This window comes from Salvelinus alpinus, chromosome 27, assembly GCF_045679555.1.
Source record: "Salvelinus alpinus chromosome 27, SLU_Salpinus.1, whole genome shotgun sequence".
Lineage (NCBI taxonomy): Eukaryota > Metazoa > Chordata > Actinopteri > Salmoniformes > Salmonidae > Salvelinus > Salvelinus alpinus.
Window position 1 is genome coordinate 9,148,782 of NC_092112.1, and position 20,740 is coordinate 9,169,521.

The following is a 20,740-nucleotide window of genomic DNA, read 5'->3' on the forward strand; positions in this document are numbered from 1 at the left end:
ACATTACCAAATCTAACGTGTTCTCCTACATTACCAAATCTAATGTGTTCTCCTACATTACCAAATCTAATGTGTTCTCCTACATTACCAAATCTAACGTGTTCTCCTACATTACCAAATCTAATGTGTTCTCCTACATTACCAAATCTAACGTGTTCTCCTACATTACCAAATCTAACGTGTTTATCCTACATTACCAAATCTAACGTGTTCTCCTACATTACCAAATCTAACGTGTTCTCCTACATTACCAAATCTAATGTGTTCTCCTACATTACCAATCTAATGTGTTCTCCTACATTACCAAATCTAACGTGTTCTCCTACATTACCAAATCTAATGTGTTCTCCTACATTACCAATCTAATGTGTTCTCCTACATTACCAAATCTAATGTGTTCTCCTACATTACCAAATCTAACGTGTTCTCCTACATTACCAAATCTAATGTGTTCTCCTACATTACCAAATCTAACATGTTCATCCTACATTATCAAATCTAACGTGTTCTCCTACATTATCAAATCTAACGTGTTCATCCTACATTATCAAATCTAACGTATTCCAAAATTGCTCTCCTTGTCAAACTTGTCAAATAACTGTCATGTACCGTAACCATCACTGCTTTCCTTATGAACTTGTCAAATAATATAGCCAATCAAATCACCTTTTATTGGTCACATACACATGGTTGGCAAGATGTTAATGAGAATGTAGCGCAATGCTTGTGTAATATAACCTATGTCATATAACCTATGTCATATAATCTATGTCATATACAGTGCCATGCAAAAGTATTCACCACCTTGGCATTTTTCCTATTTTGTTGCATTACAACCTGTAATTTAAATGGATTTTTATTTGGATTTCGTGTAATGGACATAAACAAAATAGTCCAAATTGGTGAAGTGAAATTTAAAAAATTACTTATTTCTAAAAATATTAGAAAAAAAAACGGAAAAGTTGTGCGTGCATATGTATTCACCCCCTTTGCTATGAAGCCTCTAAATAAGATCTGGTGCAACCAATTACCTTCAGAAGTCACATAATTAGTTAAATAAAGTCCACCTGTGTGCAATCTAAGTGTCACATGATCTGTCACATGATCTCAGTATATAGACACCTGTTCTGAAGGGACCCAGAGTCTGCAACACAACTAAGCAAGGGGCACCATGAAGACAGACCAAGGAGCGCTCCAAACAGGTCAGGGACAAAGTTGTGGAGAAGTCCAGATCAGGGTTGGGTTATAAAAATATATCCGAAACTTTGAACAACCCACGGAGCACCATTTAGATCCATTATTAAAAAAAAATGGAAAGAATATGGCACCACAACAAACCTGCCAAGAGAGGGTCGCCCACCAAAACTCACAGACCAGGCAAGGAGAGCATTAATCAGAGAGGCAACAAAGAGACCAAAGATAACCCTGAAGGAGCTGCAAAACTCCACAGAGGAGATTGTAGTATCTGTCCATAGGACCACAGAGCTGGGCTTTACGGAAGAGTGGCCAGAAAAAAGCCATTGTAATATAACCCATGTAATTTAACCCATTGTAATATAACCCATGTAATACAACCCATGTAATACAACCCATGTAATATAACCCATTGTAATATAACCCATGTAATATACCCATTGTAATATAACCCATGTAATAAAACCCATGTAATATAACCCATGTAATATAATCCATGTAATATTACCCATTGTAATATAACCCATGTAATTTCACCCATGTAATATAACCCATTGTAATATAACCCATGTAATACAACCCATGTAATATAACCCATTGTAATATAACCCATGTAATATAACCCATGTAATATAACCGTTGTAATATAACCCATGTAATACAACCCATGTAATACAACCCATGTAATATAACCCATTGTAATATAACCCATGAAATATAACCCATGTAATATAACCCATGTACTATAACCCATGGTATGGCCATAGTAAAGATTCAAACCCTTGTCACAATCTCCAACAATGGAGCTAGTCGCCCAACACAGAGAGCAATTTGACCAGTCAGTCAAATACACCTGATGTCGTTGCTTTGATTATAAGAATGTGCTTTTGAACTTCTGTTTAAGGACGCTTCAATGAACAAGTGTTGAAACACGTCCAACTACGTCAACGATTTTTAATTGGCTGATACAGAATTTGTTACAAGAAATAATTTACAGGCGCCTGGTGAGGTTAGCATAGGGCTAAATGTGTAAGCTTATGTAATGGGAACAGCTAAGATGTAGCCTTTAATCGCATAGCAACTACGTCAGCTTAACCTTCAACTTCTAATGTTCGCAAGTATGTGTTTACCGTAGTATGTACATTAGATAATGGTTGTTGTTTTGGTTGGAAAGCACCTTGAGGATACCTGACAGTGTCCGCAACATTCTCAATCCAATGCAGGTGACACCACAACACCACAACATTCTCAATCCAATGCAGGTGACAACACACCACCACAACATTCTCAATCCAATGCAGGTGACACCACAACATTCTCAATCCAATGCAGGTGACACCACAACACCACAACATTCTCAATCCAATGCAGGTGACACCACAACACCACAACATTCCCAATCCAATGCAGGTGACACCACAACTTCACAACATTCTCAATCCAATGCAGGTGACACCACAACACCACAACATTCTCAATCCAATGCAGGTGACACCACAACACCACAACATTCTCAATCCAATGCAGGTGACACCACAACTCCACAACATTCTCAATCCAATGCAGGTGACACCACAACATTCTCAATCCAATGCAGGTGACACCACAACACCACAACATTCCCAATCTAATGCAGGTGACACCACAACACCACAACATTCCCAATCCAATGCAGGTGACAACACACCACCACAACATTCTCAATCCAATGCAGGTGACACCACAACACCACAACATTCTCAATCCAATGCAGGTGACACCACAACATTCTCAATCCAATGCAGGTGACACCACAACATTCTCAATCCAATGCAGGTGACACCACAACACCACAACATTCTCAATCCAATGCAGGTGACACCACAACACCACAACATTCTCAATCCAATGCAGGTGACACCACAACACCACAACATTCTCAATCCAATGCAGGTGACACCACAACACCACAACATTCTCAATCCATTGCAGGTGACACCACAACACCACAACATTCCCAATCTAATGCAGGTGACACCACAACACCACAACATTCCCAATCCAATGCAGGTGACACCACAACACCACAACATTCTCAATCCAATACAGGTGACACCACAACTCCACAACATTCTCAATCCAATGCAGGTGACAACACACCACCACAACATTCTCAATCCAATGCAGGTGACACCACAACACCACAACATTCTCAATCCAATGCAGGTGACACCACAACATTCTCAATCCAATGCAGGTGACACCACAACATTCTCAATCCAATGCAGGTGACACCACAACACCACAACATTCTCAATCCAATGCAGGTGACACCACAACACCACAACATTCTCAATCCAATGCAGGTGACACCACAACACCACAACATTCTCAATCCAATGCAGGTGACACCACAACACCACAACATTCCCAATCTAATGCAGGTGACACCACAACACCACAACATTCCCAATCCAATGCAGGTGACACCACAACACCACAACATTCTCAATCCAATACAGGTGACACCACAACACCACAACATTCTCAATCCAATGCAGGTGACACCACAACACCACAACATTCTCAATCCAATGCAGGTGACACCACAACACCACAACATTCCCAATCTAATGCAGGTGACACCACAACACCACAACATTCCCAATCCAATGCAGGTGACACCACAACACCACAACATTCTCAATCCAATGCAGGTGACACCACAACATTCTCAATCCAATGCAGGTGACACCACAACACCACAACATTCCCAATCCAATACAGGTGACACCACAACACCACAACATTCTCAATCCAATACAGGTGACACCACAACACCACAACATTCTCAATCCAATGCAGGTGACACCACAACATTCTCAATCCAATGCAGGTGACACCACAACATTCTCAATCCAATGCAGGTGACACCACAACTCCACAACATTCTCAATCCAATGCAGGTGACACCACAACATTCTCAATCCAATGCAGGTGACACCACAACACCACAACATTCCCAATCTAATGCAGGTGACACCACAACACCACAACATTCCCAATCCAATGCAGGTGACACCACAACACCACAACATTCTCAATCCAATGCAGGTGACACCACAACTCCACAACATTCTCAATCCAATGCAGGTGACAACACACCACCACAACATTCTCAATCCAATGCAGGTGACACCACAACACCACAACATTCTCAATCCAATGCAGGTGACACCACAACATTCTCAATCCAATGCAGGTGACACCACAACATTCTCAATCCAATGCAGGTGACACCACAACACCACAACATTCTCAATCCAATGCAGGTGACACCACAACACCACAACATTCTCAATCCAATGCAGGTGACACCACAACACCACAACATTCTCAATCCAATGCAGGTGACACCACAACACCACAACATTCTCAATCCATTGCAGGTGACACCACAACACCACAACATTCCCAATCTAATGCAGGTGACACCACAACACCACAACATTCCCAATCCAATGCAGGTGACACCACAACACCACAACATTCTCAATCCAATACAGGTGACACCACAACTCCACAACATTCTCAATCCAATGCAGGTGACAACACACCACCACAACATTCTCAATCCAATGCAGGTGACACCACAACACCACAACATTCTCAATCCAATGCAGGTGACACCACAACATTCTCAATCCAATGCAGGTGACACCACAACATTCTCAATCCAATGCAGGTGACACCACAACACCACAACATTCTCAATCCAATGCAGGTGACACCACAACACCACAACATTCTCAATCCAATGCAGGTGACACCACAACACCACAACATTCTCAATCCAATGCAGGTGACACCACAACACCACAACATTCCCAATCTAATGCAGGTGACACCACAACACCACAACATTCCCAATCCAATGCAGGTGACACCACAACACCACAACATTCTCAATCCAATACAGGTGACACCACAACACCACAACATTCTCAATCCAATGCAGGTGACACCACAACACCACAACATTCTCAATCCAATGCAGGTGACACCACAACACCACAACATTCCCAATCTAATGCAGGTGACACCACAACACCACAACATTCCCAATCCAATGCAGGTGACACCACAACACCACAACATTCTCAATCCAATGCAGGTGACACCACAACATTCTCAATCCAATGCAGGTGACACCACAACACCACAACATTCCCAATCCAATACAGGTGACACCACAACACCACAACATTCTCAATCCAATACAGGTGACACCACAACACCACAACATTCTCAATCCAATGCAGGTGACACCACAACATTCTCAATCCAATGCAGGTGACACCACAACATTCTCAATCCAATGCAGGTGACACCACAACACCACAACATTCTCAATCCAATGCAGGTGACAACACACCACCACAACATTCTCAATCCAATGCAGGTGACACCACAACACCACAACATTCTCAATCCGATGCAGGTGACACCACAACATTCTCAATCCAATGCAGGTGACACCACAACACCACAACATTCCCAATCTAATGCAGGTGACACCACAACACCACAACATTCCCAATCCAATGCAGGTGACACCACAACACCACAACATTCTCAATCCAATGCAGGTGACACCACAACACCACAACATTCCCAATATAATGCAGGTGACACCACAACACCACAACATTCCCAATCCAATGCAGGTGACACCACAACACCACAACATTCTCAATCCAATGCAGGTGACACCACAACATTCTCAATCCAATGCAGGTGACACCACAACACCACAACATTCCCAATCCAATACAGGTGACACCACAACACCACAACATTCTCAATCCAATACAGGTGACACCACAACACCACAACATTCTCAATCCAATGCAGGTGACACCACAACATTCTCAATCCAATGCAGGTGACACCACAACATTCTCAATCCAATGCAGGTGACACCACAACACCACAACATTCTCAATCCAATGCAGGTGACAACACACCACCACAACATTCTCAATCCAATGCAGGTGACACCACAACACCACAACATTCTCAATCCAATGCAGGTGACACCACAACATTCTCAATCCAATGCAGGTGACACCACAACATTCTCAATCCAATGCAGGTGACACCACAACACCACAACATTCTCAATCCAATGCAGGTGACACCACAACACCACAACATTCTCAATCCAATGCAGGTGACACCACAACACCACAACATTCTCAATCCAATGCAGGTGACACCACAACACCACAACATTCCCAATCCAATGCAGGTGACACCACAACACCACAACATTCCCAATCCAATGCAGGTGACACCACAACACCACAACATTCCCAATCCAATGCAGGTGACACCACAACACCACAACATTCTCAATCCAATGCAGGTGACACCACAACACCACAACATTCCCAATCCAATGCAGGTGACACCACAACACCACAACATTCTCAATCCAATGCAGGTGACACCACAACATTCTCAATCCAATGCAGGTGACACCACAACACCACAACATTCTCAATCCAATGCAGGTGACACCACAACATTCTCAATCCAATACAGGTGACACCACAACATTCTCAATCCAATGCAGGTGACACCACAACATTCTCAATCCAATGCAGGTGACACCACAACACCACAACATTCTCAATCCAATGCAGGTGACACCACAACACCACAACATTCTCAATCCAATGCAGGTGACACCACAACACCACAACATTCTCAATCCAATGCAGGTGACACCACAACACCACAACATTCCCAATCTAATGCAGGTGACACCACAACACCACAACATTCCCAATCCAATGCAGGTGACACCACAACACCACAACATTCTCAATCCAATACAGGTGACACCACAACACCACAACATTCTCAATCCAATGCAGGTGACACCACAACACCACAACATTCCCAATCTAATGCAGGTGACACCACAACACCACAACATTCCCAATCCAATGCAGGTGACACCACAACACCACAACATTCTCAATCCAATACAGGTGACACCACAACACCACAACATTCTCAATCCAATGCAGGTGACACCACAACACCACAACATTCCCAATCCAATACAGGTGACACCACAACACCACAACATTCTCAATCCAATACAGGTGACACCACAACACCACAACATTCTCAATCCAATGCAGGTGACACCACAACATTCTCAATCCAATGCAGGTGACACCACAACATTCTCAATCCAATGCAGGTGACACCACAACTCCACAACATTCTCAATCCAATGCAGGTGACACCACAACATTCTCAATCCAATGCAGGTGACACCACAACACCACAACATTCCCAATCTAATGCAGGTGACACCACAACACCACAACATTCCCAATCCAATGCAGGTGACACCACAACACCACAACATTCTCAATCCAATGCAGGTGACACCACAACTCCACAACATTCTCAATCCAATGCAGGTGACACCACAACACCACAACATTCTCAATCCAATGCAGGTGACACCACAACATTCTCAATCCAATGCAGGTGACACCACAACATTCTCAATCCAATGCAGGTGACACCACAACACCACAACATTCTCAATCCAATGCAGGTGACACCACAACACCACAACATTCTCAATCCAATGCAGGTGACACCACAACACCACAACATTCTCAATCCAATGCAGGTGACACCACAACACCACAACATTCTCAATCCATTGCAGGTGACACCACAACACCACAACATTCCCAATCTAATGCAGGTGACACCACAACACCACAACATTCCCAATCCAATGCAGGTGACACCACAACACCACAACATTCTCAATCCAATACAGGTGACACCACAACTCCACAACATTCTCAATCCAATGCAGGTGACAACACACCACCACAACATTCTCAATCCAATGCAGGTGACACCACAACACCACAACATTCTCAATCCAATGCAGGTGACACCACAACATTCTCAATCCAATGCAGGTGACACCACAACATTCTCAATCCAATGCAGGTGACACCACAACACCACAACATTCTCAATCCAATGCAGGTGACACCACAACACCACAACATTCTCAATCCAATGCAGGTGACACCACAACACCACAACATTCTCAATCCAATGCAGGTGACACCACAACACCACAACATTCCCAATCTAATGCAGGTGACACCACAACACCACAACATTCCCAATCCAATGCAGGTGACACCACAACACCACAACATTCTCAATCCAATACAGGTGACACCACAACACCACAACATTCTCAAACCAATGCAGGTGACACCACAACACCACAACATTCTCAATCCAATGCAGGTGACACCACAACACCACAACATTCCCAATCTAATGCAGGTGACACCACAACACCACAACATTCCCAATCCAATGCAGGTGACACCACAACACCACAACATTCTCAATCCAATGCAGGTGACACCACAACATTCTCAATCCAATGCAGGTGACACCACAACACCACAACATTCTCAATCCAATACAGGTGACACCACAACACCACAACATTCTCAATCCAATGCAGGTGACACCACAACATTCTCAATCCAATGCAGGTGACACCACAACATTCTCAATCCAATACATTCACACCACAACATTCCCAATCCAATACAGGTGACACCACAACACCACAACATTCTCAATCCAATACAGGTGACACCACAACACCACAACATTCTCAATCCAATGCAGGTGACACCACAACATTCTCAATCCAATGCAGGTGACACCACAACATTCTCAATCCAATGCAGGTGACACCACAACACCACAACATTCTCAATCCAATGCAGGTGACAACACACCACCACAACATTCTCAATCCAATGCAGGTGACACCACAACACCACAACATTCTCAATCCAATGCAGGTGACACCACAACATTCTCAATCCAATGCAGGTGACACCACAACACCACAACATTCCCAATCTAATGCAGGTGACACCACAACACCACAACATTCCCAATCCAATGCAGGTGACACCACAACACCACAACATTCTCAATCCAATACAGGTGACACCACAACACCACAACATTCTCAATCCAATGCAGGTGACACCACAACACCACAACATTCTCAATCCAATGCAGGTGACACCACAACACCACAACATTCCCAATATAATGCAGGTGACACCACAACACCACAACATTCCCAATCCAATGCAGGTGACACCACAACACCACAACATTCTCAATCCAATGCAGGTGACACCACAACATTCTCAATCCAATGCAGGTGACACCACAACACCACAACATTCCCAATCCAATACAGGTGACACCACAACACCACAACATTCTCAATCCAATACAGGTGACACCACAACACCACAACATTCTCAATCCAATGCAGGTGACACCACAACATTCTCAATCCAATGCAGGTGACACCACAACATTCTCAATCCAATGCAGGTGACACCACAACACCACAACATTCTCAATCCAATGCAGGTGACAACACACCACCACAACATTCTCAATCCAATGCAGGTGACACCACAACACCACAACATTCTCAATCCAATGCAGGTGACACCACAACACCACAACATTCTCAATCCAATGCAGGTGACACCACAACACCACAACATTCTCAATCCAATGCAGGTGACACCACAACACCACAACATTCTCAATCCAATGCAGGTGACACCACAACACCACAACATTCTCAATCCAATGCAGGTGACACCAAAACACCACAACATTCCCAATCCAATGCAGGTGACACCACAACACCACAACATTCCCAATCCAATGCAGGTGACACCACAACACCACAACATTCCCAATCCAATGCAGGTGACACCACAACACCACAACATTCTCAATCCAATGCAGGTGACACCACAACACCACAACATTCCCAATCCAATGCAGGTGACACCACAACACCACAACATTCTCAATCCAATGCAGGTGACACCACAACATTCTCAATCCAATGCAGGTGACACCACAACACCACAACATTCTCAATCCAATGCAGGTGACACCACAACATTCTCAATCCAATACAGGTGACACCACAACATTCTCAATCCAATGCAGGTGACACCACAACATTCTCAATCCAATGCAGGTGACACCACAACACCACAACATTCTCAATCCAATGCAGGTGACACCACAACATTCCCAATCCAATACAGCTGACACCACAACACCACAACATTCTCAATCCAATACAGGAGACACCACAACTCCACAACATTCTCATCTTCCTTTCTAAACAAAAAGCCAGTCAGTCTCTAAAATGGCTACAGCAAGCAAGCTTAGTGATGGGTCAAATGGAGGACAGCTAGATAGAGTCAGGGAAGTGTCTCACACTGTTCCCTTTGTCATGTCCCTCAGGTGTAACAACGTTCATTCATCCAATAAGAGACCGTCTGTCTGAAATTACACCCTACTCCCTAGTCACTTTATAGTGCACTACTTTTGACCAATGCCCTATATAGGGAGGGTGGTATTTGGGACACAGCTCAGAAGGTGACCAGGGACAGTGTGACAATACACTAGGACCAGATGGGACCAGGGGCTAGTATGAGGTTAATGTAATGACTGCCTAACAACCCGATGTATTTTTCTTAGTTTTTCGCCGTGTGGACCGAGAATATCAGGTCAAGGTTATGTAGTCTATTATAACCGCGGATGACTCCCAACTGGTCTGTCTGTCTGTGTGAGTGTGTTTGTATGTGTGTGTTTCTGTGTATGTGTGTGTGTGCGTGGTTGTGTGTTTGTGTGTGTCTATGTGTGTGTTTGTGTGTTTGTGTGCGTAAGCTTTACATTCTGCACAGGGACTCTACAGCGGGACGAGCAACGATGGTGACATTGCAGATCTCGGTGTGAGTCATTGTTAGGAATTTTGTTAATAAATAGTTAAAACAAATTCTAGCTTTAGATAAAACTATAACTAATTGAACTCTGCACGCCTGGTGAAAAGAGATTTGTGTTGTGGGTCATAAAATAAGCAGAAAGGGTCATTAAACTCTGGTTGAACTGACCCAACTTAGCCCTGAGATGTTTAGATAAGGCTGTGGGTCACTTCTTAGGTCTTCCATTATCTTGAGTTGTCTGCTAAAGTGGTAATAAATTATAGTGAGCCTTCAGGATAATTGATTATATTATGTGTCATGTGTGTGTGCTGTGAAGTTGGAATGAACTTTTGAACCTGTTTTCTATTTGTCAGGACAATGAGACTTATTCTGTAACCTATGACGTCATATCTTGTATATAAGCCTGTGTTTATGATCAAATAGCAGCGTGCTCCGAGAATAAACACTATTATCTAATTTTAATATGACTGTATCCTGTCTATTTTATGTTAATAAGTATCTTACAAATTCTTATAAATAGACAGATTGAATTTAATTAATGAGTATATTAGAGGAATTATTTAATTCCACTAACAGTCGGTGACAAAGCCTCTGGCTCTCAGAGACAACCTTGACACCACGTGGACCACATGTCTTGTCCTGTTCCTTCCTGTCTACATCTCTACAGTAACCACATGTCTTGTCCCGTTCCTTCCTGTCTACATCTCTACAGTAACCACATGTCTTGTCCTGTTCCTTCCTGTCTACATCTCTACAGTAACCACATGTCTTGTCCTGTTCCTTCCTGTCTACATCTCTACAGCAACCACATGTCTTGTCCTGTTCCTTCCTGTCTACATCTCTACAGTAACCACATGTCTTGTCCTGTTCCTTCCTGTCTACGTCTCTACAGTAACCACATGTCTTGTCCTGTTCCTTCCTGTCTACGTCTCTACAGCAACCACATGTCTTGTCCTGTTCCTTCCTGTCTACGTCTCTACAGCAACCACATGTCTTGTCCTGTTCCTTCCTGTCTACGTCTCTACAGCAACCACATGTCTTGTCCTGTTCCTTCCTGTCTATATCTCTACAGCAACCACATGTCTTGTCCTGTTCCTTCCTGTCTACGTCTCTACAGCAACCACACACACACCAGGGGACTCCTGTTAGCTATCGGCAGCAGGCCGAAAAAAGAATAAAAAACTCTTTCAAATAATTTTTATAAAGTAACAGACAAGGTGTCGAACAGGAAGATTGGATTGCTGTGAACCAAGAGGTTGTGAGTTAAAGTCCCAGATGAGGACATGTTGAATAATAACGACTGTATAAATGAAAATGCACAACATAATCATGTATTTAAATGTGTCAAATACGTTTTGTAAGTTGAAAACATTGTTTGTCCAAAGGACTGTGTGTGTGTGTGTAATTAGGTCAACAGACTTTTTTTTTAAAGGTAAAATGCCCAAATAATATTTTCTAGTTGAATGAACATAAGAGACAAGTTGAGCAAACACATCATTTTAAGTTGACCAAATTTTCATCTACATTTTGTCAAGTTGGAGCTACATTTGAGCAAAGCATTTTTGTTCGGGTAACACTAGTTACTTAATAATAAATAATTGAAAGAACTATTTATTTTTTACAGTTTATATGGGCCATTCATGTCCACCTGATTTTCCCCTCTAAAATATATTTCACAACACAATTCCCCATTTTTTTCAATGATGTCATGTTTTTTCGTTACAATAAAACCTAATGGGGAACCATAAAACTTAGCTCTGTTAATTTATATTGGATGTTCGAATTAATATAGACAGATTGTAAATCCCAACTGTCTCGGTGCATTGAGGACGGCCAACCTTAGTGACACAGCTATTTCTTCATCCAGGCCTGTTTGCAGTGAGCCGTTCATATTTATGACAGTCCTAATGATTATTCTAATGATTTTCCTGTTCCTGATGGCTCCGAGAATGTATTTTTTTCCCTGCAGAGATTAAACATCCCACCGGGCAGAAAGCACACAACCAAAGGTGCGTGTAACGCTGATCGTTGGAATGAGGTGAGGAGGACCGATGCGCAGAGTGGTAAGTCTCCATTTTAATAAGAATACGTGAACAATGAACAAAAACAATAAACTGACAAACGACCGAAACAGTTCCGTATGGTGAAACACAGACACAGAAAAATAACCACCCACAAAACACAAAGGAAAACAGGCTACCTAAATATGGCTCCCAATCAGAGACAACGACTGACACCTGCCTCTGATTGAGAACCATACTAAGCCAAACACAGAAATAGACAACCTAGACAAAACAACATAGAATGTCCACCCACATCACACCCTGACCAAACAAAACATAGACACATACAAAGCAATCTATGGTCAGGGCGTGACAGTGGGGCCCATGGAAGCCTCGCGTTTTCAATCCCACTTCAAACGTAGGGAATTGTAGCGTTCTGTGAATTCAGAGAGAGATTAGAGAACGGATTGTGAGAAACCTTGATTAAAGTGTAAAGTTCTGAGCTACAACATGAATTCATCTACTATATGCAGTAGCCTAATGGTCAGTTTATACTTGGTCTAACTACATGTCTGTAGACAATTATATCGCGACAATTGTCACTGGTCGAAAAAGTTTCCTTGTCACACAAACATGAAAAAAAGTTGACCAACGTAAGGTCCGATGTCGTTGTTACCGGATTGCCACAGCTACCAGACCAAATCCTCATGTGACAAGATGATGCAGGACTTTTTAAAATTCTCAGATAGAATGACCTACTTTTATTTATTCACGGTGTGACCATAAGCTATTTTCTGTAAAGCTCACTATTACCTTGTAAATAATGATGCTGTTTTTACATTTATTTTCCTGAAATAATGAACAAAAAGTAGCATTTCAGATGTTGTCATTTATACTCTGTCATTTATTATTTGAACTGGATAGCCTCTAGATAACTAGGTAACTAGGTAAAAATTGTTTTTAGTTGCCTGGTTGACATTTATTGATTTCATTTTGAGACGGATGGGTTTATCGGTGTTGAAATAGTGAAGGTGGAACACCGGGATGCTGATGTCATGCAGAGCCTGTCATTTTGTGTTTATACTTTTTCTTAACGAAAACGACAAGTTTGATGTCGCCACGACAATAGAATGTTCAAGATGTCGCCGCGACAATAGAATGTTCAAGATGTCGCCGCGACAATAGAATGTTCAAGATGTCGCCGCGACAATAGAATGTTCAAGATGTCGCCGCGACAATAGAATGTTCAAGATGTCGCCGCGACAATAGAATGTTCAAGATGTCGCCACGACTATTGTCTACAGACATGTCGATAGACATGTAGCTTGCTATATGTAGCACTGTGAGTTAATGGATGGATACACAATGGTAAATCATTGATCATACAGTAGATGTCCAAGTTTCCACTGTCTTCAAAGAAGCCTTTACTGTAGATATCCAGTGATTTGAATCAACTGTATCATGAGTGAATGCATGGGAATACAAGAAACAATGTCATCCACATTTAGCAAAGGGCACACATGCAATTATACTGTATATCTATGGTTAATATCTATGGTTAATATCTATGGTTAATGACTATGGTTAATATCTATGGTTAATATCTATGGTTAATATATATGGTTAATATATATGGTTAATGACTATGGTTAATATCTATGGTTAATATCTATGGTTAATATATATGGTTAATATCTATGGTTAATGACTATGGTTAATATCTATGGTTAATGACTATGGTTAATATCTATGGTTAATGACTATGGTTAATATCTATGGTTAATGACTATGGCTAATATCTATGGTTAATATCTATGGATAATATCTATGGATAATATCTATGGATAATATCTATGGATAATATCTATGGTTAATATCTATGGTTAATATCTATGGTTAATATCTATGGTTAATATCTATGGATAATATCTATGGATAATATCTATGGTTAATATCTATGGTTAATATCTATGGTTAATATCTATGGTTAATGACTATGGTTAATGACTATGGTTAATATCTATGGTTAATATCTATGGTTAATATATATGGTTAATATCTATGGTTAATGACTATGGTTAATATCTATGGTTAATGACTATGGTTAATATCTATGGTTAATGACTATGGTTAATATCTATGGTTAATGACTATGGTTAATATCTATGGTTAATATCTATGGTTAATATATATGGTTAATGACTATGGTTAATATCTATGGTTAATGACTATGGCTAATATATATGGTTAATGACTATGGTTGATATCTATGGTTAATATCTATGGTTAATGACTAAGACACATGGCTCCTTACTGTCCCTAGAATTTCTAAGCAAACAGCTGGAGGCAGGGCTTTCTCCTATAGAGCTCAATTTTTATGGAATGGTCTGCCTATTCATGTGAGAGACGCAGACTCGGTCTTGACCTTTAAGTATTTATTGAAGACTCATCTCTTCAGTAGGTCCTATGATTGAGTGTAGTCTGGCCCAGGGGTGTGAAGGTCAATGGCAAGGCACTGGAGCGACGATTTGCTGTCTCTGCCTGGCCGGTGCCCCTCTCTCCACTGGGATTCTCTGCCTCTAACCCTATTACAGGGGCTGAGTCACTGGCTTACTGGTGCTCTTCCATTCCGTCCCTAGGAGGGGTGCGTCACTTGAGTGGGTTGAGTCACTGACGTGATCTTCCTGTCTGGGTTGGCGCCCCCCTCAGGTTCGTGCCGTGGGGGAGATCTTCGTGGGCTATACTCGGCCTTGTCTCAGGATGGTAAGTTGGTGGTTGAAGATATCCCTCTAGTGGTGTGGGGGCTGTGCTTTGGCAAAGTGGGTGGGGTTATATCCTGCCTGGTTGGCCCTATCCGGGGGTATCGTCGGACGGGGCCACAGTGTCTCCCGCCCCTCCTGTCTCAGCCTTCAGTATTTATGCTGCAATAGTTTATGTGTCTGGGGGCTGTTATATCTGGAGTATTTCTCCTGTCTTATCCGGTGTCCTGTGTGAATTTAAGTATGCTCCCTCTAATTCTCTCTCTCTTTCTTTCTCTCTCGGAGGACCTGAGACCTAGGACCATGCCTCAGGACTACCTGGCCTGATGACTCCTTGCTGTCCCCAGTCCACCTGGCCGTGCTGCTGCTCCAGTTTCAACTGTTCTGCATTGCTTGCTGTTTGGGGTTTTAGGCTGTGTTGCTGTACAGCACTTTGTGACATCGGCTGATGTAAAAACGGCTTTATTAATACATTTGATATCGTTAATGACTATGGTTAATCACTATGGTTAATATCTGTTGTTAATATCTATGGTTAATATCTATGCTTATTATCTATGGTTAATAACTATGGTTAATAAACTGGGACGTGCTTAACACCCCGGCCATCCTACAATCTAAGCTAGATGCCCTCAATCTCACACAAATTATCAATGAACCTACCAGGTACCACCCCAAATCCGTAAACACGGGCACCCTCATAGATATCATCCTAACCAACTTGCCCTCCAAAAACACCTCTGCTGTCCTCAAACAAGATCGCAGCGATCACTGCCTCATTGCCTGCATCCGCGGTTCCTGAAACACTTCAGCGAGCAGGCCTTTCTAATCGACCTGGCCCGGGGATCCTGGAAGGATATTGACCTCATCCCGTCAGTAGAGGATGCCTGGTTATTCTATAAAAGTTCCTTGCTCACCATCTTAAATAAGCATGCCCCATTCAAAAAATGTATAACCAGTAACAGATATAGCCCTTGGTTCACTCCAGACCTGTCTGCCCTTGACCAGCACAAAAACATCCTGTGGCGTTCTGCATTAGCATCGAATATCCCCCGTGATATGCAACTTTTCAGGGAAGTCAGGAACCAACAAGCAGTTAGGAAAGCAAAGGCTAGCTTTATCAAACAGAAATTTGCATCCTGTAGAACAAACTCCAAAACGTTCTGGGACACTGTAAAGTCCATGGAGAATAAGAGCACCTCCTCCCAGCTGCCCAATGCACTGAGGCTAGGAAACACTGTCACCACCGATAATCCACGATAATTGAGAATTTCAATCAGCATTTCTCTACGGCTGGCCATGTTTTCCACCTGGCTACTCCTACCCCGGTCAACTGCCCTGCACCCCCACAGCAACTCGCCCAAGCCTCCCCCATTTCTCCTTCACCCAAAACCAGATAGCTGATGTTCTGAAAGATCTGCAAAATATGGACCACTACAAATCAGCTGGGCTAGACAATCTGGACCCTCTCTTTCTAAAATTATCTTCCCAAATTTTTGCAACCCCTATTACTAGCCTGTTCAACCTCTTTTTCATATCATCTGAGATCCCCAAAGACTGGAAAGCTGCCGCGGTCACCCCCCTCTTCAAAGGGGGAGACACTCTAGACCCAAACTGCTACAGACCTATATCTATCCTTCCCTGCCTTTCTAAGGTCTTCGAAAGCCAAGTTAACAAACAAATCACCGAATATTTAGAATCCCACCATATTCATCGACCTGGCCAAGGCTTTCGACTCTGTCAATCACCACATTCTTATCAGCAGACTCAACAGCCTTGGTTTCTCAAATTATTGCCTTGCCTGGTTCACCAACTACTTCTCAGATAGAGTTCAGTGTGTCAAATCGGAGGGCCTGTTGTCCGGACCTCTGGCAGTCTCTATGGGGGTGCCACAGGGTTCAATTCTCAGGCCGACTCGCTTCTCTGTATACATCAATGATTTCGCTCTTGCTGCTGGTGATTCTCTGATCCACCTCTACGCAGACGACACCATTCTGTATACTTCTGGCCCTTCTTTGGACACTGTGTTAACTAACCTCCAGACGTGCTTCAATGCCATACAACTCTCCTTCCGTGGCCTCCAACTGCTCTTAAATGCAAGTCAAACTAAATGCATGCTCTTCAACTGATCGCTGCCCGCAACTGTCCGTCTGTCCAGCATCACTACTCTGACCTAGAATATGTGGACAACTACAAAATACCTAGGTGTCTGGTTATATGGGGTTTTGTCACCAAAGCCCCATATACTACCCACCACTGAGACCTGTATGCTCTCGTTGCCTGGCCCTCGCTTCATACTTGTCGCCAAACCCACTGGCTCCAGGTCATCTACAAGTCTTTGCTAGGTAAAGCCCCGTCTTATCTCAGTTCACTGGTCACCATAGCAGCACCCACCCGCAGCACGTGCTCCAGCAGGTACTGGTCACCCCCAAAGCCAATTTCTTCTTTGGCCGCCTTTCCTTCCAGTTCTCTGCTGCCAATGACTGGAACGAATTGCAAAAATCACTGAAGCTGGAGACTCTTATCTCCCTCACTAGCTTTAAGCACCAGCTGTCAGAGCAGCTCACAGATCACTGCACCTGTACATAGCTCATCTGTAAATAGTCCATCCAAGTACCTCATCCCCACACTGTATTTATTTATTTATCTTGCTCCTTTGCACCCCAGTATCTCTACTTGCACATTCATCTTCTGCACATCTACCATTCCAGTGTTTAATTGCTATATTGTAATTACTTCGCCACCATGGCCTATTTATTGCCTTACCTCCCTTATCTTACCTCATTTGCACATGCTGTATATAGACTTATTTTTTTCTACTGTATTATTGACTGTATGTTTGTTTATTCCATGTGTAACTCTGTGTTGTTGTATGTGTCAAACTGCTTTGCTTTGTCTTGGCCAGGTCGCAGTTGTAAATGAGAACTTGTTCTCAACTGGCCTACCTGCTTAAATAAAGGTGAAATAAATAAATAAATAACTATGGTTAATATCTATGGTTAATATCTATGGTTAATATCTATGGTTAATATCTATTGTTAATGACTATGGTTAATATCTATGGTTAATGACTATGGTTAATGACTATGGTTAATATCTATGGTTAATGACTATGGTTAATGACTATGGTTAATATCTATGGTTAATATCTATTGTTAATGACTATGGTTAATATCTATGGTTAATGACTATGGTTAATATCTATGGTTAATATCTATGGTTAATGACTATGGTTAATGACTATGGTTAATCTATGGTTAATATCTATTGTTAATGACTATGGTTAATATCTATGGTTAATGACTATGGTTAATATCTATGGTTAATATCTATGGTTAATGACTATGGTTAATGACTATGGTTAATATCTATGGTTAATAACTCTGATTAATATCTATGGTTAATATCTATGGTTAATAACTCTGATTAATATCTATGGTTAATATCTATGGTTAATATCTATGTTTAATATCTATGGTTAATATCTATGGACAGTCTAGATAAGGAGGTCAAGGAGCTATTTTCGTGGATTAGGGTTGACAGCAGGTTGGTTTTCACTGAATAGTCTTATGTAATGGCTGGCTATTAAGAGATGCTATGGTGTTAATTATGCGTGAGTAATTCAGTAGTAATGTGTTAATAATCACTGGCTAATTAGAAACAGATTTGCAAAATAACCAAGTGAAGGTTACTTGTAAAAGTTGAGGTGAACGATCAAGTCGACATTTTAAATGCGTCTGAATAATTTAAAAATCATCATAATAAATGGTGAATGAAATATTATAGATGTCCCCTCAGCATTTATCCACCAACCTATCGTTGGCGAAAGCGCATACAATGTCCACATGTCCAGTTGGATATTCTGTTTTGGCACAGTGAGTGAGAAAGGATTGACAGAAACAGCTAACTCGTTATAGAAACATAAGAAACCCACGACAAAATTTTTTCAATATTAACTTACTTGCTGTGACCACAAACATGTCGCTGGTGAAGAGCAACTGGACTGCACAGTTCACCAACACCAGCAGACGAGACATGGCTTGGCGTTTGATTCTTCCCAGATCTATAGACCAAAATGCATAAATGTCCGATCTTCTTCAAGTACCCAACTTGTAGGCAACTTAATGACGGCAATTTATAGCAAACTAGGACAACAATTCCTTTCACGAATCATCCCTATTATCCGAAGTGACCGGTGAAACCGAGTCCAATTACACTATTCAGAGTAGGTTAACTACCTTCAGATGTGTGACAAAAGAGATCACATTCACAAACACTCTGTCAACATGTCCCGGTACATTCATGTCAACAATAATCCAATATGTATCCGTTAACCATCCCTCCGATAGCAGAGCCTCCTCACCTCCTCGCCTTTCTCAAACCGTCTTGTCCAAATGAAATCTCACGGCGTTCTGATGCCTTCGATCTTCTCCAATGATTTATTTTTAAAAAGAGGCTTCCACAAAAATCGAACGCTCATGCCATCTTCAAGTGTGATTCTCAATCTCCTATGAGCTAGTCATGTATCATGTACAATGACTAGGCTACAGGTAACCTGTGATTAGGACAATGAGGGGATGCGTTGAGACTTTAAGCACCTCGGACAGCGCTCCAGCAGCGCTTCGGCAGTAGGCAGCGCGCCTTACAGTCTAGTAAGCACTGCTTTCTGATCATTTATTCATGTTGATCTCTCTCTCTCTCTGTCTCTGTCTCTCTCTCTCTCTCTCTCTCTCTCTCTCTCTCTCTCTCTCTCTCTCTCTCTCTCTCTCTCTCTCTCTCTCTCTCTCTCTCTCTCTCTCTCTCTCTCTCAATTCAATTTCAATTCAATTCAAGGGGCTTTATTGGCATGGGAAACATGTGTTCAACTTCAATTTAAGGGGTTTTA

At 42.2% G+C, this 20,740-nt stretch overlaps 1 protein-coding gene across 1 annotated transcript in view; it reads right to left on the reverse strand.

The window, feature by feature from the left end:
- The window catches only part of LOC139556686 (fibronectin type III domain-containing protein 4-like), an 89,722-nt gene extending 69,225 nt beyond the window's left edge, over positions 1 to 20,497 (reverse strand). The window contains exon 1 of the mRNA XM_071370928.1: positions 19,817 to 20,497. Coding sequence (XP_071227029.1) covers positions 19,817 to 19,892 — 76 coding nt within the window. The 5' untranslated portion in view covers positions 19,893 to 20,497. The remainder of the gene's footprint in view (positions 1 to 19,816) is intronic.
- Positions 20,498 to 20,740: the final 243 nt, after the last annotated feature.